Genomic DNA, 12,587 nt, shown 5'->3' on the forward strand with positions numbered 1-12,587 from the left:
CTAATCTTGTCAACAATATAGCAGCGTGCAAAAGCGTATTTTGTATATGTCCCTAGATATCAACCCTATAGCATTTTTTGTGCCCTTTTGTAATCACAGTTTGAACCTTGTCATTTGCAGCATTGTTTAAGCTGCAAACAACAGTTTATTGAGTGCAAACTTATTAGATATCTAAATTATTTTTTTTTTTAATTTTAAAATAATAAAATTAGTATTCAGCAATATATTTGGTATACGATTTCGCTTCGCTTGCAGTGTTATGTTTGTATAACAGGTGGTTGTTATTGACTAATGGTCACTTGTCTGACCTACAGTCAGCACAAAAGTCTACGAAATTCCTCGTGGCAAGGAGAGCAAGATATAGCTGTCGTTGGTAACAGCTTTCAGCACCTTACAGGTGACAGTGCACTAAAGCTCAGTTTCCACCCCAATTTTGATGACAGCATCCAGGGGGATGAGTCTGACCGTCTCCCACCCCTCTTTTCCTACCACCAATCTTTCGATAAGACTTTCGCCTCGCATATTTAGAGTACCCCATGGCGCAAGGATACTATACATTTACAAACATGCATGCCTTCTCCGAGATTCGAACCCGAGCCCTTTAGCACCGCAGTCAGCAATGCTAACCACTATACCAGTTGGGCAGCTTTTTATAACATAAATGTACATATAATTCTTCAATAAATATGTTTGAGTGTGGGTTTTAGCAAAGCACAAAATGTTTGCACATTTAGACAAATTAAAAGATAAATAATTTCTTTGGTTTTTATATTATTATGTTAATAAGAGTTTATTTTAAATGTTAACCATAAGCAAAAGGCATACAGCATAAAGGCGCTCGCTAGACATTTGCATGACGGCGCTGATTAGGCTTGGTGCGGGCCTGGTAACATATGCTTTATTACACACATTTGTATTTATATTTAAAATTCAGCCTTGTTTATTCATTTATATCATATTTTTTACTTTATTGTATTTCAGTAATTATGCTTATTTTATATAAATAGCAATATCTGCACATATTAAGGGATAATAAATTATAAAATCAGTATCAGAGTAACCTAAAACCTTCTAATTAGTTCCATCTTCTTAGGTATAAAAATATACTTTTTTTACTTTAAATGACAGCAAGAAATTAATCTGTATATACCGTCATTTTATTAATATAAGTAGTAATCTGATATTAGTTTCTGTATGGCTTAAATACTAATAAAAAAAATCAAATGCATAGTTAACCATGAATTACTTTATTTGTTACTTTATCTTAAATTGTTAAATGCTCTTCATAATATAAAAACTTCGCTTAGATAAAAACAAGTATTGTGCTGGTTTCCTTCAGATAATGTATTCATATCTGTGTTTTACTATATTTTCAATAATTTCTGATTATACACACACGAAAGCCTTGACAAATTGCTGATGAGGTAATGCAGCATGTCACCAAAAATTTTTTATGTGGCAATCCAGATATGCATGTAGCATCTGCCTGAAATGGCTGTCTAGAAAATTTTGCCACTCGTACTACAAAACTTCCTCCTATAGGAATTTCAATGTTTTGCTGAGCAATGACAAAAGCTGTGGGTCTTCGGTGAAATATCAGACTTTGTTTTCTGGTGTCACAAAGCATGTTGTGGCTTGCTTAAAGCCATTATCATTGACGCTGTTCTGTCCTATTTTAGAAATTGAATACAAAGTTTGTTAATTTTTCAATTTTTTTTTTGGTAAACAGATTGCTGTGTACATAACAAGCAACATAGCATAACAATACAAAACACCAAGAAGTATCTGAGGAAAAGAAGAATATAATAAAACAGTAAGAGTCAAAGCAGCATTTAAATACATATAATGATTTCCGAACCAATGTTTGTCTCCAAACTTGACAATGATTTTACGAATTCTCTTCAAAGTCACCAATGAGCTCATAACTTTTTAGTGGGGATGCAGATAAGAAGCAGATTCCAAAGATTAGCCGTATTTACAGCAATCAGTAAGGAATATTTTCATGATACTTTTGAAATATGACAAATCAAATACTTCAGATAAATCGAGTCTGTATTTATAACTAAATAGTTGTATCTTAATTTATGCATATAAATTTGCACAAAATGCTGAACTAGTCTGTAGGTATGTTACATTCAGTTATAGAGAATATCATGAAAAATGTATTATGTATGAGCGACAATACACTTACATGGATAAATTTTAAAACGTACTGACTAAATATTAAAATATCTAAGCATGAGGTGTAATATTTAAAAAAATCTTGAATTATTTAATTATCATAGTATCTGCAAAACTCCTCCCCCCATATTTTCATTAACACATGTATTTATTAGCATTGGGAGTAAAAACATTTAAATTATAAAATTTGAGATATTTATATTAAAAGAATTCTAAAGTTTTTAATATAAATATCTCAAATTTAGAATATTTTAATAAGAATTTTAGAATTCTTGGAAGCATTTCCGCAAAGGATCCGTTAAATGTAGGAAGCACCAACAAATACTTTGCAGAAGAAAATCCGCAATCTTTTTTATTACGTATTTCACCCTTAAGACAGTAAATAAATTATAAAAAAGCATTTATGGTTATAATTTAAAAAGAAAAGGTTTATTAAATAAAAAAGCAGGTTAAATACAGCAATGTTACTTCAATAAATTCCATGAAATAAAATATTACTTGGCAAATGTCTATGAGTAAAATTTAATCTGGCAAATTTCTATGAAAATCCTTCCATACAAATTCCTGTTGTGGATTCTAAAAAAAACTTACTTAGATACTTATGATAACATTTAATGATGTTTTAATGCTGTAAAAGTTGCAAGTGAAGCTGAAACTTTTGTTTTTCTTTTGTGCATTGATGTTCTGGCTTAAAAAGTGTGTCTTTTTGCAAATTAAGGAAGCACTTCCGCAGAGAACCCGGTAAATGTAAACATCGCCAACTTTGGCGATAATAGTTCAAACCTAGTAACCTTTCGGATTCATCCTATTCACTTGTTTGAAGGTTGCAACCATTCCTCTTGCGTTCATTTTGTTGAATTGTCACTGCCATTGTTCGCATTTGGAAATTTATTCTTCTCTTATTTATTATTATGTTTTCTGATTTTCCACGTTATTTTTTAACAACGAATAGATAGAAATATTTTCGGATAATTAAAGAAGTTTTCGTTGATAGATGCCGGTTCTCGAACCCAATTTTCATGGCTTAAAATTTTAACAAGATACTATACTGTTAATGCTTTTCTAACAATAACCTTTCTGAGGATGGCAGGTGTGACACAAATAGCTGATTAAGTTGAAATAAAAAATATTATTGATAATCTAAGATGACAGAGTAGTTTGATGCATCCCCATGGTCATCAAAATTAGCAAACCACTGCTGGCGTAAGGAATACAGTTCAAATGGCTCTTGACAAATAATAAAATGTATAAAGTTCTAGTTTTATTAACAATGCTACTGAAGAAAATTTGACTACTGTTGAAGGTTATTTGTATTGTGAAATATAGTACGAAAAAGACAGGTTTATTTTCGTATATCACGTTTAACCGGTTAGTTTTACATCTACATGCTTATCATCTGTGAATTTTTACTACCATATGCTTAATATATTGCTTTGTCTGCTAACTTCAATTTACATGCACTAAAAATCGCGTTTCCGGCTCGGCTCATCCCTTGGCGAGTAAAAATTGCAATGGCGCCAATGGGTTCTTTCCCGAAGCGCCAACGGGTTCTCTGTGGATGAAAACTCCAAATTAAAAATTAAATTTCTTTGATCACTGGATAAAACACATAGACTAGCTTTTAAACAAATACCTACCAAATTTGAGTTTCTTACCTGCTTAAAAACAATATTCCCGTAGTGAATTCCCTTAAATTTTTTCTTAGGAGCTTCTCTCATCAGGTTGCTTCATTTGGTACATCCAGGACTGACTGAATATATTTGGCAGTTTCTATTTGGTGCATGTCCTAGATTGACTGAATATATTTGAGAACTCATTTCCCTATGTTATACCACTATACTGGCTTTGTGAATGTTATACACTTCACGCATTTGATATTGAAGCTCGATAGTAATACTGAGAATAATATTTGCTAATAATACCTCTACTTAGCTAAAAATGATGTAAAAAAATGGAACTATGTAATTTAACTGCAGGTCTTTAGTATTTCATTACAATAAAACACATGTGGATGAAACATTTAGCCATTCTTCAGAATTGCAGTATCAGAAGTATATCAAAGCAGTAACAAACATATGATGAACAAAATGCATTTTGGTAGGTCACAGACGTAACACTGAACACGAATTATACAAAAACTGTGAAAATTAGAATCCAGTATCAAGGACTCAAATTTTGAAAAAGGTGAAAGAACTGCAAAACACATTCTGAATAAGAGCTTCTCAATCAAGTTTGTATAAACAGCTTTAGACCCTTTAGGACAAGATAGTAGCAAAGTTAGCTTTAACTTAAGATTATTTAAAAAGACACTTGAGATATATCTTACAAAAATGAAGGTTTTTGTTTTGTTTCTTTGTTTTTTGGAAGGAAATAAATGGTTTATTCCTTATTTGTATCAAATGACAATTTACAAACAGCACACAGGGTCAGCAGTACCTTTTATATCACACGTTATAATGCCTCTATATCTAAAGTTCTGCTACTAAATGAATCTCTAAATTGCAAGAATTTTCCTAACACTTAATACTGACATCTGTTAAAACTAACTTGCAACCAAAAAAATGAGGTCTGTTTGCTGCTGGACAAATCATTACTGCACTGATAATTAAAGCCTGGTACTAATTTAACATCTCCTCAAAAGGCAGATTTCTTTTGTTGTGTAGGCCAACATATAAGTCTTCAAATTATTCTACTATCCACATGAATTGTTACATACATACCATGAGAGATTTCTCTGTTCAGTGGATATGCATATTTTACTCATCATTTACTAAAAATGAATTTTCACATACCTCATATACAAGTTTTCTCTGCTGTGTGAATATGCATTCGCCTGTTAAATTTACCCTTATTCTTCTTTACTCTAAGCTTCTTCACAAGGACGTTTTCTACAGGAGGATTTTCTCCTGTGTGAATGCGCATATGATTGGTTAAAGTAATCTTGTGTCTAAATGACTTCCTACATACTTCACACACATGAGGTTTCTCTCCTGTGTGAATAAGCATATGACTATATAAATTACTCTTCTGACTAAATGACTTTTTACATACTTCACACACATGAGATTTCTTTCCTGTGTGAAGAAGCATATGAGTGTGTAAATTTCCCTTATAACTAAATGCCTTTTTACATACTTCACAAATATAAGATTTCTCTCCTGTGTGAACAACCATATGACTGGTTAACTTACCTTTCTGACAAAATGACTTCTTACATACTTCACACACATGAGGTTTCTCAACTGAGTGAATAAACATATGATTGGTTAAATGACACTTACGACGAAATGACTTCTTACATACTTCACACACATGAGGTTTCTCAACTGTGTGACTAAACATATGACTGTTTAAACTGTCCTTAAGCCTAAATGACTTCTTACATATTTCACAGATATAAGGTTCCTCTCCTGTGTGAATACGCATATGATTCTTCAAAGCATGCTTGTGTCTATATAATTGCTTACATATTTGACACATATGAGGTTTTTCTTTTGTGTGGGTGAGCGTATGAATCCTTAAAGAACTCCTATGTCTAAATGACCTTTTACATACTTGACACAAATGACGTTTTTCTCCTGTGTGAATAAGCATATGGCTTTTTAAAGCACTAAATGACATATTACATACTTCACACACATGAGTTTTCTTTCCTGTGTGAATAAGCATATGAGAAGTTAAAGAATCCTTGAGGCTAAATGAGTTATTACATACTTCACACACATGAGGTTTCTCTCCTGTGTGAACAAACATATGTCTGCTTAATGAAGACTTATGACTAAATGACTTCTGACAAACTTCACACACATGTGGTTTCTCTCCTGTGTGAACAAGCATATGACTCTTTAAAGAAACCTTCTGTCTAAATGACTTCTTACATACTTCACATATATGAGGTTTTCCTCCAGTGTGATTAAACATATGAGCGTCTAAACTACCCTTCTGCCTAAATGACTTCTTACATACTTCACACATATAAGGTTTCTCTCCTCTGTGAATAAGCATATGACTCTTCAAACTACCCTTGTGTCTAAATGACTTCTTGCATACTTCACACACATGAGATTTCTCTCTTGTGTGAATAAGCATATGCCTATTTAAATAATTCTTCTGAATAAATGACATCTTGCATACTTCACACACATAAGGTTTATCTCCTGTGTGAATAAGCAAATGAGTGGCTAAACTACCCTTCTGACTAAATGACTTCTGACATACTTCACAGACATGAAGTTTCTCTCCTGTGTGAATAAGCATATGTGAATTTAAAGCACTCCTTAGACTAAATGTCCTGTGACAAACTTCACACACATGAGGTTTCTCTCCTGTATGAATCAGCATATGATTCTTTAAGTAATATTTATGTGTAAATGTCTTCATACATACTTCACACATATAAGGTTTCTCTCCTCTGTGAATAAGCATATGACTCTTCAAAGAACCCTTGCTTCTAAATGACTTTTTACAAACTTCACACACATGAGATTTCTCACCTGTGTGAATAGGTATATGAGTAATTAATGACCACTTATGTCTAAATGAGTATTTACATACTTCACACATATAAGATTTCTCTCCTGTGTGAATAAGCATATGCCTTTTTAAACTACCCTTCTGAATAAATGACTTCTTACATAATTCACACACATGAGACTTCTCTCCTGTATGAATAAACATGTGCACCTTCAAATTACTCTTTTTACTATATGACTTCTTACATACTTCACACACATATGAAGGCATGTCTCCTCTGTTAATTAGCATATGCTTGCTTAAATTGGTGCTTGTTTAAATTGCCGGTTTGACTGCTGTGTGAAAAAGCAAATGCCAGTCTAAATTAATCATTTAACTAAATGTCTTCTTACGCACTAAAATCACATCAGGCTTCTCTCCAATGTGAATTAGCATATGCATGTTTAAATTACGTTTTCCATTAAATAAACTCTTATATTTCACACACATGAGGTTTGTGTTCCGTATGGATCTGCCTGTGCTCTTAAAAACACTGGCTCTTAAAAATGATTAGTTACACATCTCCCGAAACATGCAACTCTGCACTAAATTACTAATATTTTTGACTAGAGATCCATATTCGTTTAATATACAATTTATTTCACTTTACGAACACACACAGATAAATGCACTTATTTACATGTAGTATAATGATCAGGTGATCAGTACATCTTTAATAATGAAAAAACATTCAGTTTTTCATTAACGTAAGTTAAGTGCTACTCACTTCACTCAAACAAAGCAAAAAATAGGCGTTCTTTGCCTTAAGTACAATTGTTTCAAGACCCGAGAAGGTAAATGCTCAATTTAATGCTGAATGGTCATATTGATTGGCTACGTGATTTCCTTTCCTTTGGACTTCGCGTATTTTTACTTCCTCCCTAGGAAACGCAACCCGCGACTAAATTTGGCGATTTATCTAGTCTTGGCGAAATTATGACACCAAGCGCATGCGCAATAGAAAATAACGTTGTCTGTTTATGTTTCAAATTCGTGATGGCCGCGAGTATCTGAAACGAAGTGAGAAATGAATTTTATAAAATTTTATTTGATGGATATTCCTAAGAAGTAGTTGTTTGAGTAAGACCAGCTACAACTCAACTCTATTTTAAGTTTTTATGTTTTATAAATAAGTTCTATCGTTTCTGTAAGAATAACTGCTTCTAAAATTTTTGGAAATATCTGCAATTAAAGTGTTTTTTCATATTAAATCCATAGTTATTTTCGAATCCTTTAAAATATTGGCGTCCGCGACAGGACTATGGAAAATTTAAAACGGGAAAGAACACAATTACGGCGATATTTCACAACTTCATTGAAAGAAGTGGACACTCTTCTAAAAGATGAAGCAGTAAGTAAGATTGATTTGATATCTGTATTTAATATATTTAGCGATAAAGCTGACAGATTATTTCAGTTAGATGATAAAGTTAAAGTAAAATGGCTAAAAATGGAAAATTTTACTGAAGATGAATTTTCTAATGATATGGATTTAACGGAAATGTTGCAACTCTCAGGGCTACAACGTGCAGGTTACAAATTAAATAATCACAGCAGGGATTATTAATATAAAGACTTAGTATGGATATCTCACACAAGCTGAAAACGTTACATTACTCTAACTAGTGCATACATATAACTGATTGAAAAGGGAATTTCCCCGCTTAGTTCGCAGTTAAAGAAAAAAATAAGAATAATAAAAAATAGTCTGTAGGCAACAATTATTATTGGTCATAATAACTACAACTACTTCTACTAGATAATGACTACTACTTTCACTTCACCTTTAGTTTCAGTTTAGTTTCAGAAGGTTGTCATGCCATAAAATCAGTAAGGAGTTAGTGAGGGCTACAAAGAATAATAAAGATGTTATATATGGAAAATATTGATTCTTGCTTTTTGATTTTTGCTATTTAAAATTATTATAAAAAGAACTTAGCAAGCAACCACATACTTGGTGACCTCGGAATTATTGATAAAAATGTCAGAAAGTGAAGAATCGGCGATTAAAGAAGAAATAGCACGGGTAAGTGTTAAAATACCTCCCTTTTGGGCTGAAAAGCCAGAGATATGTTTTTATCAAGAAGCAGAGTTTTCTATTTGTGGAATAACTGCCGAGGAAACTAAATTCAACTACTTAGTATCGCAATTGGAAGCAAAATTTGTTGAAAGTTTATGGGATATTATAAGTGACAATAGCAAAACCAAATATACTGCTGCTAAAGAACGTCTCTTGAACACTTTTAAAGAAAGTGAAAATAAACGTTTACAGAGACTGCTAACAGGCATAGACTTGGGAGACAGTAAACCTAGTCAACTTTTACAAAAAATGCGAAATCTTGCTACCGATGGCATTTCGGATAAAGTTCTTAAAACACTATTTCTGTAGAAAATGCCAGATACTGTGCGCAATATTTTAATCGTTAGTGATGAAGATATCGAAAAACTAGCTCTGATGGCGGATCGTATCATCGAAATGCAACCAAAACAAGAACTATACTGTGCCAGCAGTATTGTTTCTCCAGGAACAGATGCTGTTGCTGAATTACGACAACAAATTGCAGCTTTGGATAATAAATTCGAAAAACTAACTGTCACAAGAAATTCTCGTTCTCGCTCAAGAAATAGCAGTCGATCATCTAATAATCGAAGTAAATCTCGGAGCCGTTATAACCCTAATGGCAAGTACTGTTATTTCCACTTTAGTTTTCGAGAAAAGTGTTTTCCTGATAGATGCAAACCCCCCCTGTGCATGGAAAAACAGCTCTCCGGAAAACGAAAATCAGCAGTGGAATTAGCGGCAGACTCTGCTGCTGTAAATAAAGAAAATTGCTGCTGTAAATAAAATAAATTCCGCTTATTTATCACGGACAAAAAAACAGGTTTACATTTTCTGGTTGACAGTGGAGCAGAGGTAAGCCTTATTCCTCGTACTTCTAAACACAAACTTATTAGTGACTATAAATTATATGCTGCAAATAATACAGAAATTGATACTTTTGGTACAGAAGTTTTAATTCTTGATCTTGTTTTACGCCGAGAATTTCAATTCCCATTTATTGTAACAAAAATTAGTAAACCCATATTAGGTGCAGATTTTTTAAATAAGTTCAATTTATTGATTGATATAAAGCATAAAAGGATAATTGATAGTGTGACGAACCTTGCAGTTTATGGTGACATCGCACCCATCTCTATTCATGAAACTGTAAATACAACGGGCAGCTTATGTAAATATTCTGATTTATTTGCTATGTATCCTAGTATAACAAAACCAAATTTTCTTATTTCTACTGTAAAGCATAAGGTGAAACATAATATTATAACTAAAGGACAACCTGTAAGTTGTAAAGCAAGACCATTAGACTCTAAACGGTTGGAAATAGCTAAAAGAGAATTCAAATATATGCTGGACAATAACATCATTTGTCCGTCCAGTTCAGAATGGGCAAGTCCCCTACACATAGTGACAAAGAAAGACGGTTCTTTCCGCCCATGTGGGGATTACAGAAGACTGAATGATTTAACTGTACCTGATCGTTATCCCATTCCTCGAATTCAAGATTTTCAACATATTTTAACTCATAAAACTATATTTTCTAAAATTGATCTCTTTAAAGCGTATTTTCACATTCCAGTAGCAGATGAAGATAAAGAAAAAACTGCTATTATCACACCTTTTGGTCTTTACCAATTCAATGTCATGAGTTTTGGTCTCAAAAATGCCCCCGCGACCTTTCAGGGGTTCATCAATGAAGTTTTTATTGCCTAGACTTTGTGTTTCCATATTTGGATGATGTGTTGATTGCCTGTTCTTGCGAGGAAGAACATCGTTTACATCTTAAAACAATTTTCCAGCGTTTAGATAAATATGGTCTCCGAATTAATATTAGCAAATCAGTTTTGGGAGTACCTGTAATAGACTTTTTGGGCTATCAAATATCTGCTGAAGGTTCAAAACCTCTACCTGAAAAAATTAAAGCTATCACAGAATATCCGTTTCCAGAAACTATACACCAACTTCGTTCCTTCTTAGGACTGATCAATTTCTATCGTAATTACATTAAAAATGCCGCAGAAACTCAAGCTCCTCTTCATGAACTTTTGAAAGGATCTACAAAAAAAGATCGACGTAAAATACTATGGACCAATGAAACCAGAAAAAGTTTTGAAAAATGTAAACAAGATATTGCTCAAGTAGCGTTGACGGCCTACCTCAATTCGAATTACCCTCTGGCACTTCTCACAGATGCATCCGATTTGGCTATTCGGTCAGTTATTCAACAAAAAGAACCAAATGGATGGAAACCTATTGCATTTTTTTCAAAAAAGCTTAATGATGCCTAGAAAAATTATAGCGCTTACGATCGCTAGCTTTTGGGTATATACTTATCCGTTAAACACTTTAAACATTTACTTGAAGGCCGCGATTTTACCATTTATACGGATCATAAGACCTTAACGTTTGCTTTTAAGCAGAATCATAACAAAGCATCTCCCAGACAACTCAGACAGTTACAATATATCTCACAATTCTCTACTAACCTATGCCATATAAGTGGTCAAAGCAATGTGGTTGCAGACAGCCTATCTAGGATTGAGGACATCGATTCACCAGTTGTTGATTTTGACCTGATAGCAGATGCACAAATTAATGATGATGAACTGCAACAGTTGAAATTACATTCCAAATCATTACATATTAACTCTTTCGCATCGAGAGAGGACAAAATCTCAATTTCCCAAACATCGAAAACGCCCGTATCTAAGAATATCTCCTGGAATGCTTTTCCTTCCCCCATGACAAGTTGAATACTACAGCGCTAACAATAGCCTTACTTAAGTAAAGCGAGAACTTCTTTCTTCGACGCTTTGACACTGGGATTGCAACTTCGGGCATCAAAAGCTAAACACTGACAGTAAGCAAAGGAAAGGAAGGAACAAAGGAAACAAGGAAATTGACAACAAAGAATGATTGACGTGTGATTTAACAACACCTGAAAGCAATGAGTAATGCAGTAACGTGATGGCTCAAAGACATACAGTACCTGGTCGAAGAGATCCAATTTTTGAAGTACCTTGATCACACGTCCAAATCTTGACACTTTAGCACCTTGCAGGATGTTACTAGAGTCATTTGAAGAATCATTAGAATCTAAATGTTCATCACTAGAAACAGAAAAAATGAGATTAGTAAAAGAGTTATCGTTTATGGGATTAGTGGGTGTGTCCGTTAACTGCACTTCCAATGGAAATAATCGCTGAATGGGACGAAGCAGCGTACCAGCTTGCGTCTTCAGTTCTACAGTTGTCACCTTGCCATCTTTCCCAGGAATTAGTCAAATGACCTTAGTTAAAGGCCAATGCATCAGTTTTTTGATGTCATCTCCTATTAGGACAATTTCACCCAACCGTACCTCTGACGATGGATCCTTCTTATTTTGGACAAGAAGGCCTGAATATTCTTTCCTAAATCTATGCCTTAAATCATTAAGTAGTTTTTGGCGATGTCTATCCCTTTTTCGAAGATTTTTCGAATCGCAGAAATCAACATCAGGAACACCTATTCTCGATGAGAAACATTGCTGGGGAAAGTGGAATTAAATCATCCGGATTTTCCGACAGATAGGTAAGAGGTCTAGAGTTAATTATTGACTCGCAGTCGCGCATTACTGTGTACAACTCCTCGGTTGTAAGAACCGCCTTACCGAGTGTTCTTCTCAACAATTCCTTTACTACACGAATTAACCTCTCCCACCAGAAGGAATCGGAAAATGAACGAGGGTAAGTGCCTCTTGAAAGCATATCTGCTGGGTTTAAATCACCTGGAACATGGGGCCAACACTGAGAAGGAATCAAACTGTTTATCTCTTTTACCCTATTCGCAACGAAAA

General features: G+C 33.7%; 1 protein-coding gene across 2 annotated transcripts in view; it reads right to left on the reverse strand.

The window, feature by feature from the left end:
• LOC118199245 (uncharacterized) overlaps nucleotides 1-7,527 on the reverse strand; it is a 35,896-nt gene extending 28,369 nt beyond the window's left edge. The window contains exons 1-2 of one of the 2 annotated variants that reach the window (XM_035371052.2): nucleotides 3,837-7,527; nucleotides 1,232-1,670 (exon numbers count right to left, since the gene is read on the reverse strand). In XM_035371052.2, coding sequence (XP_035226943.2) covers nucleotides 4,975-6,945 — 1,971 coding nt within the window. In that variant the 5' untranslated portion in view covers nucleotides 6,946-7,527 and the 3' untranslated portion in view covers nucleotides 1,232-1,670; nucleotides 3,837-4,974. Of the gene's footprint in view, nucleotides 1-1,231; nucleotides 1,671-3,836 lie in introns of those variants that run through there. The other variant, XM_085826585.1, reaches the window with a different exon arrangement.
• Nucleotides 7,528-12,587: the final 5,060 nt, after the last annotated feature.

The sequence above is a fragment of the Stegodyphus dumicola genome, chromosome 11, assembly GCF_044657685.1.
Source record: "Stegodyphus dumicola isolate Sdum_Otavi_A_Nest chromosome 11, ASM4465768v1".
Classification (NCBI taxonomy): Eukaryota; Metazoa; Arthropoda; class Arachnida; order Araneae; family Eresidae; genus Stegodyphus; species Stegodyphus dumicola.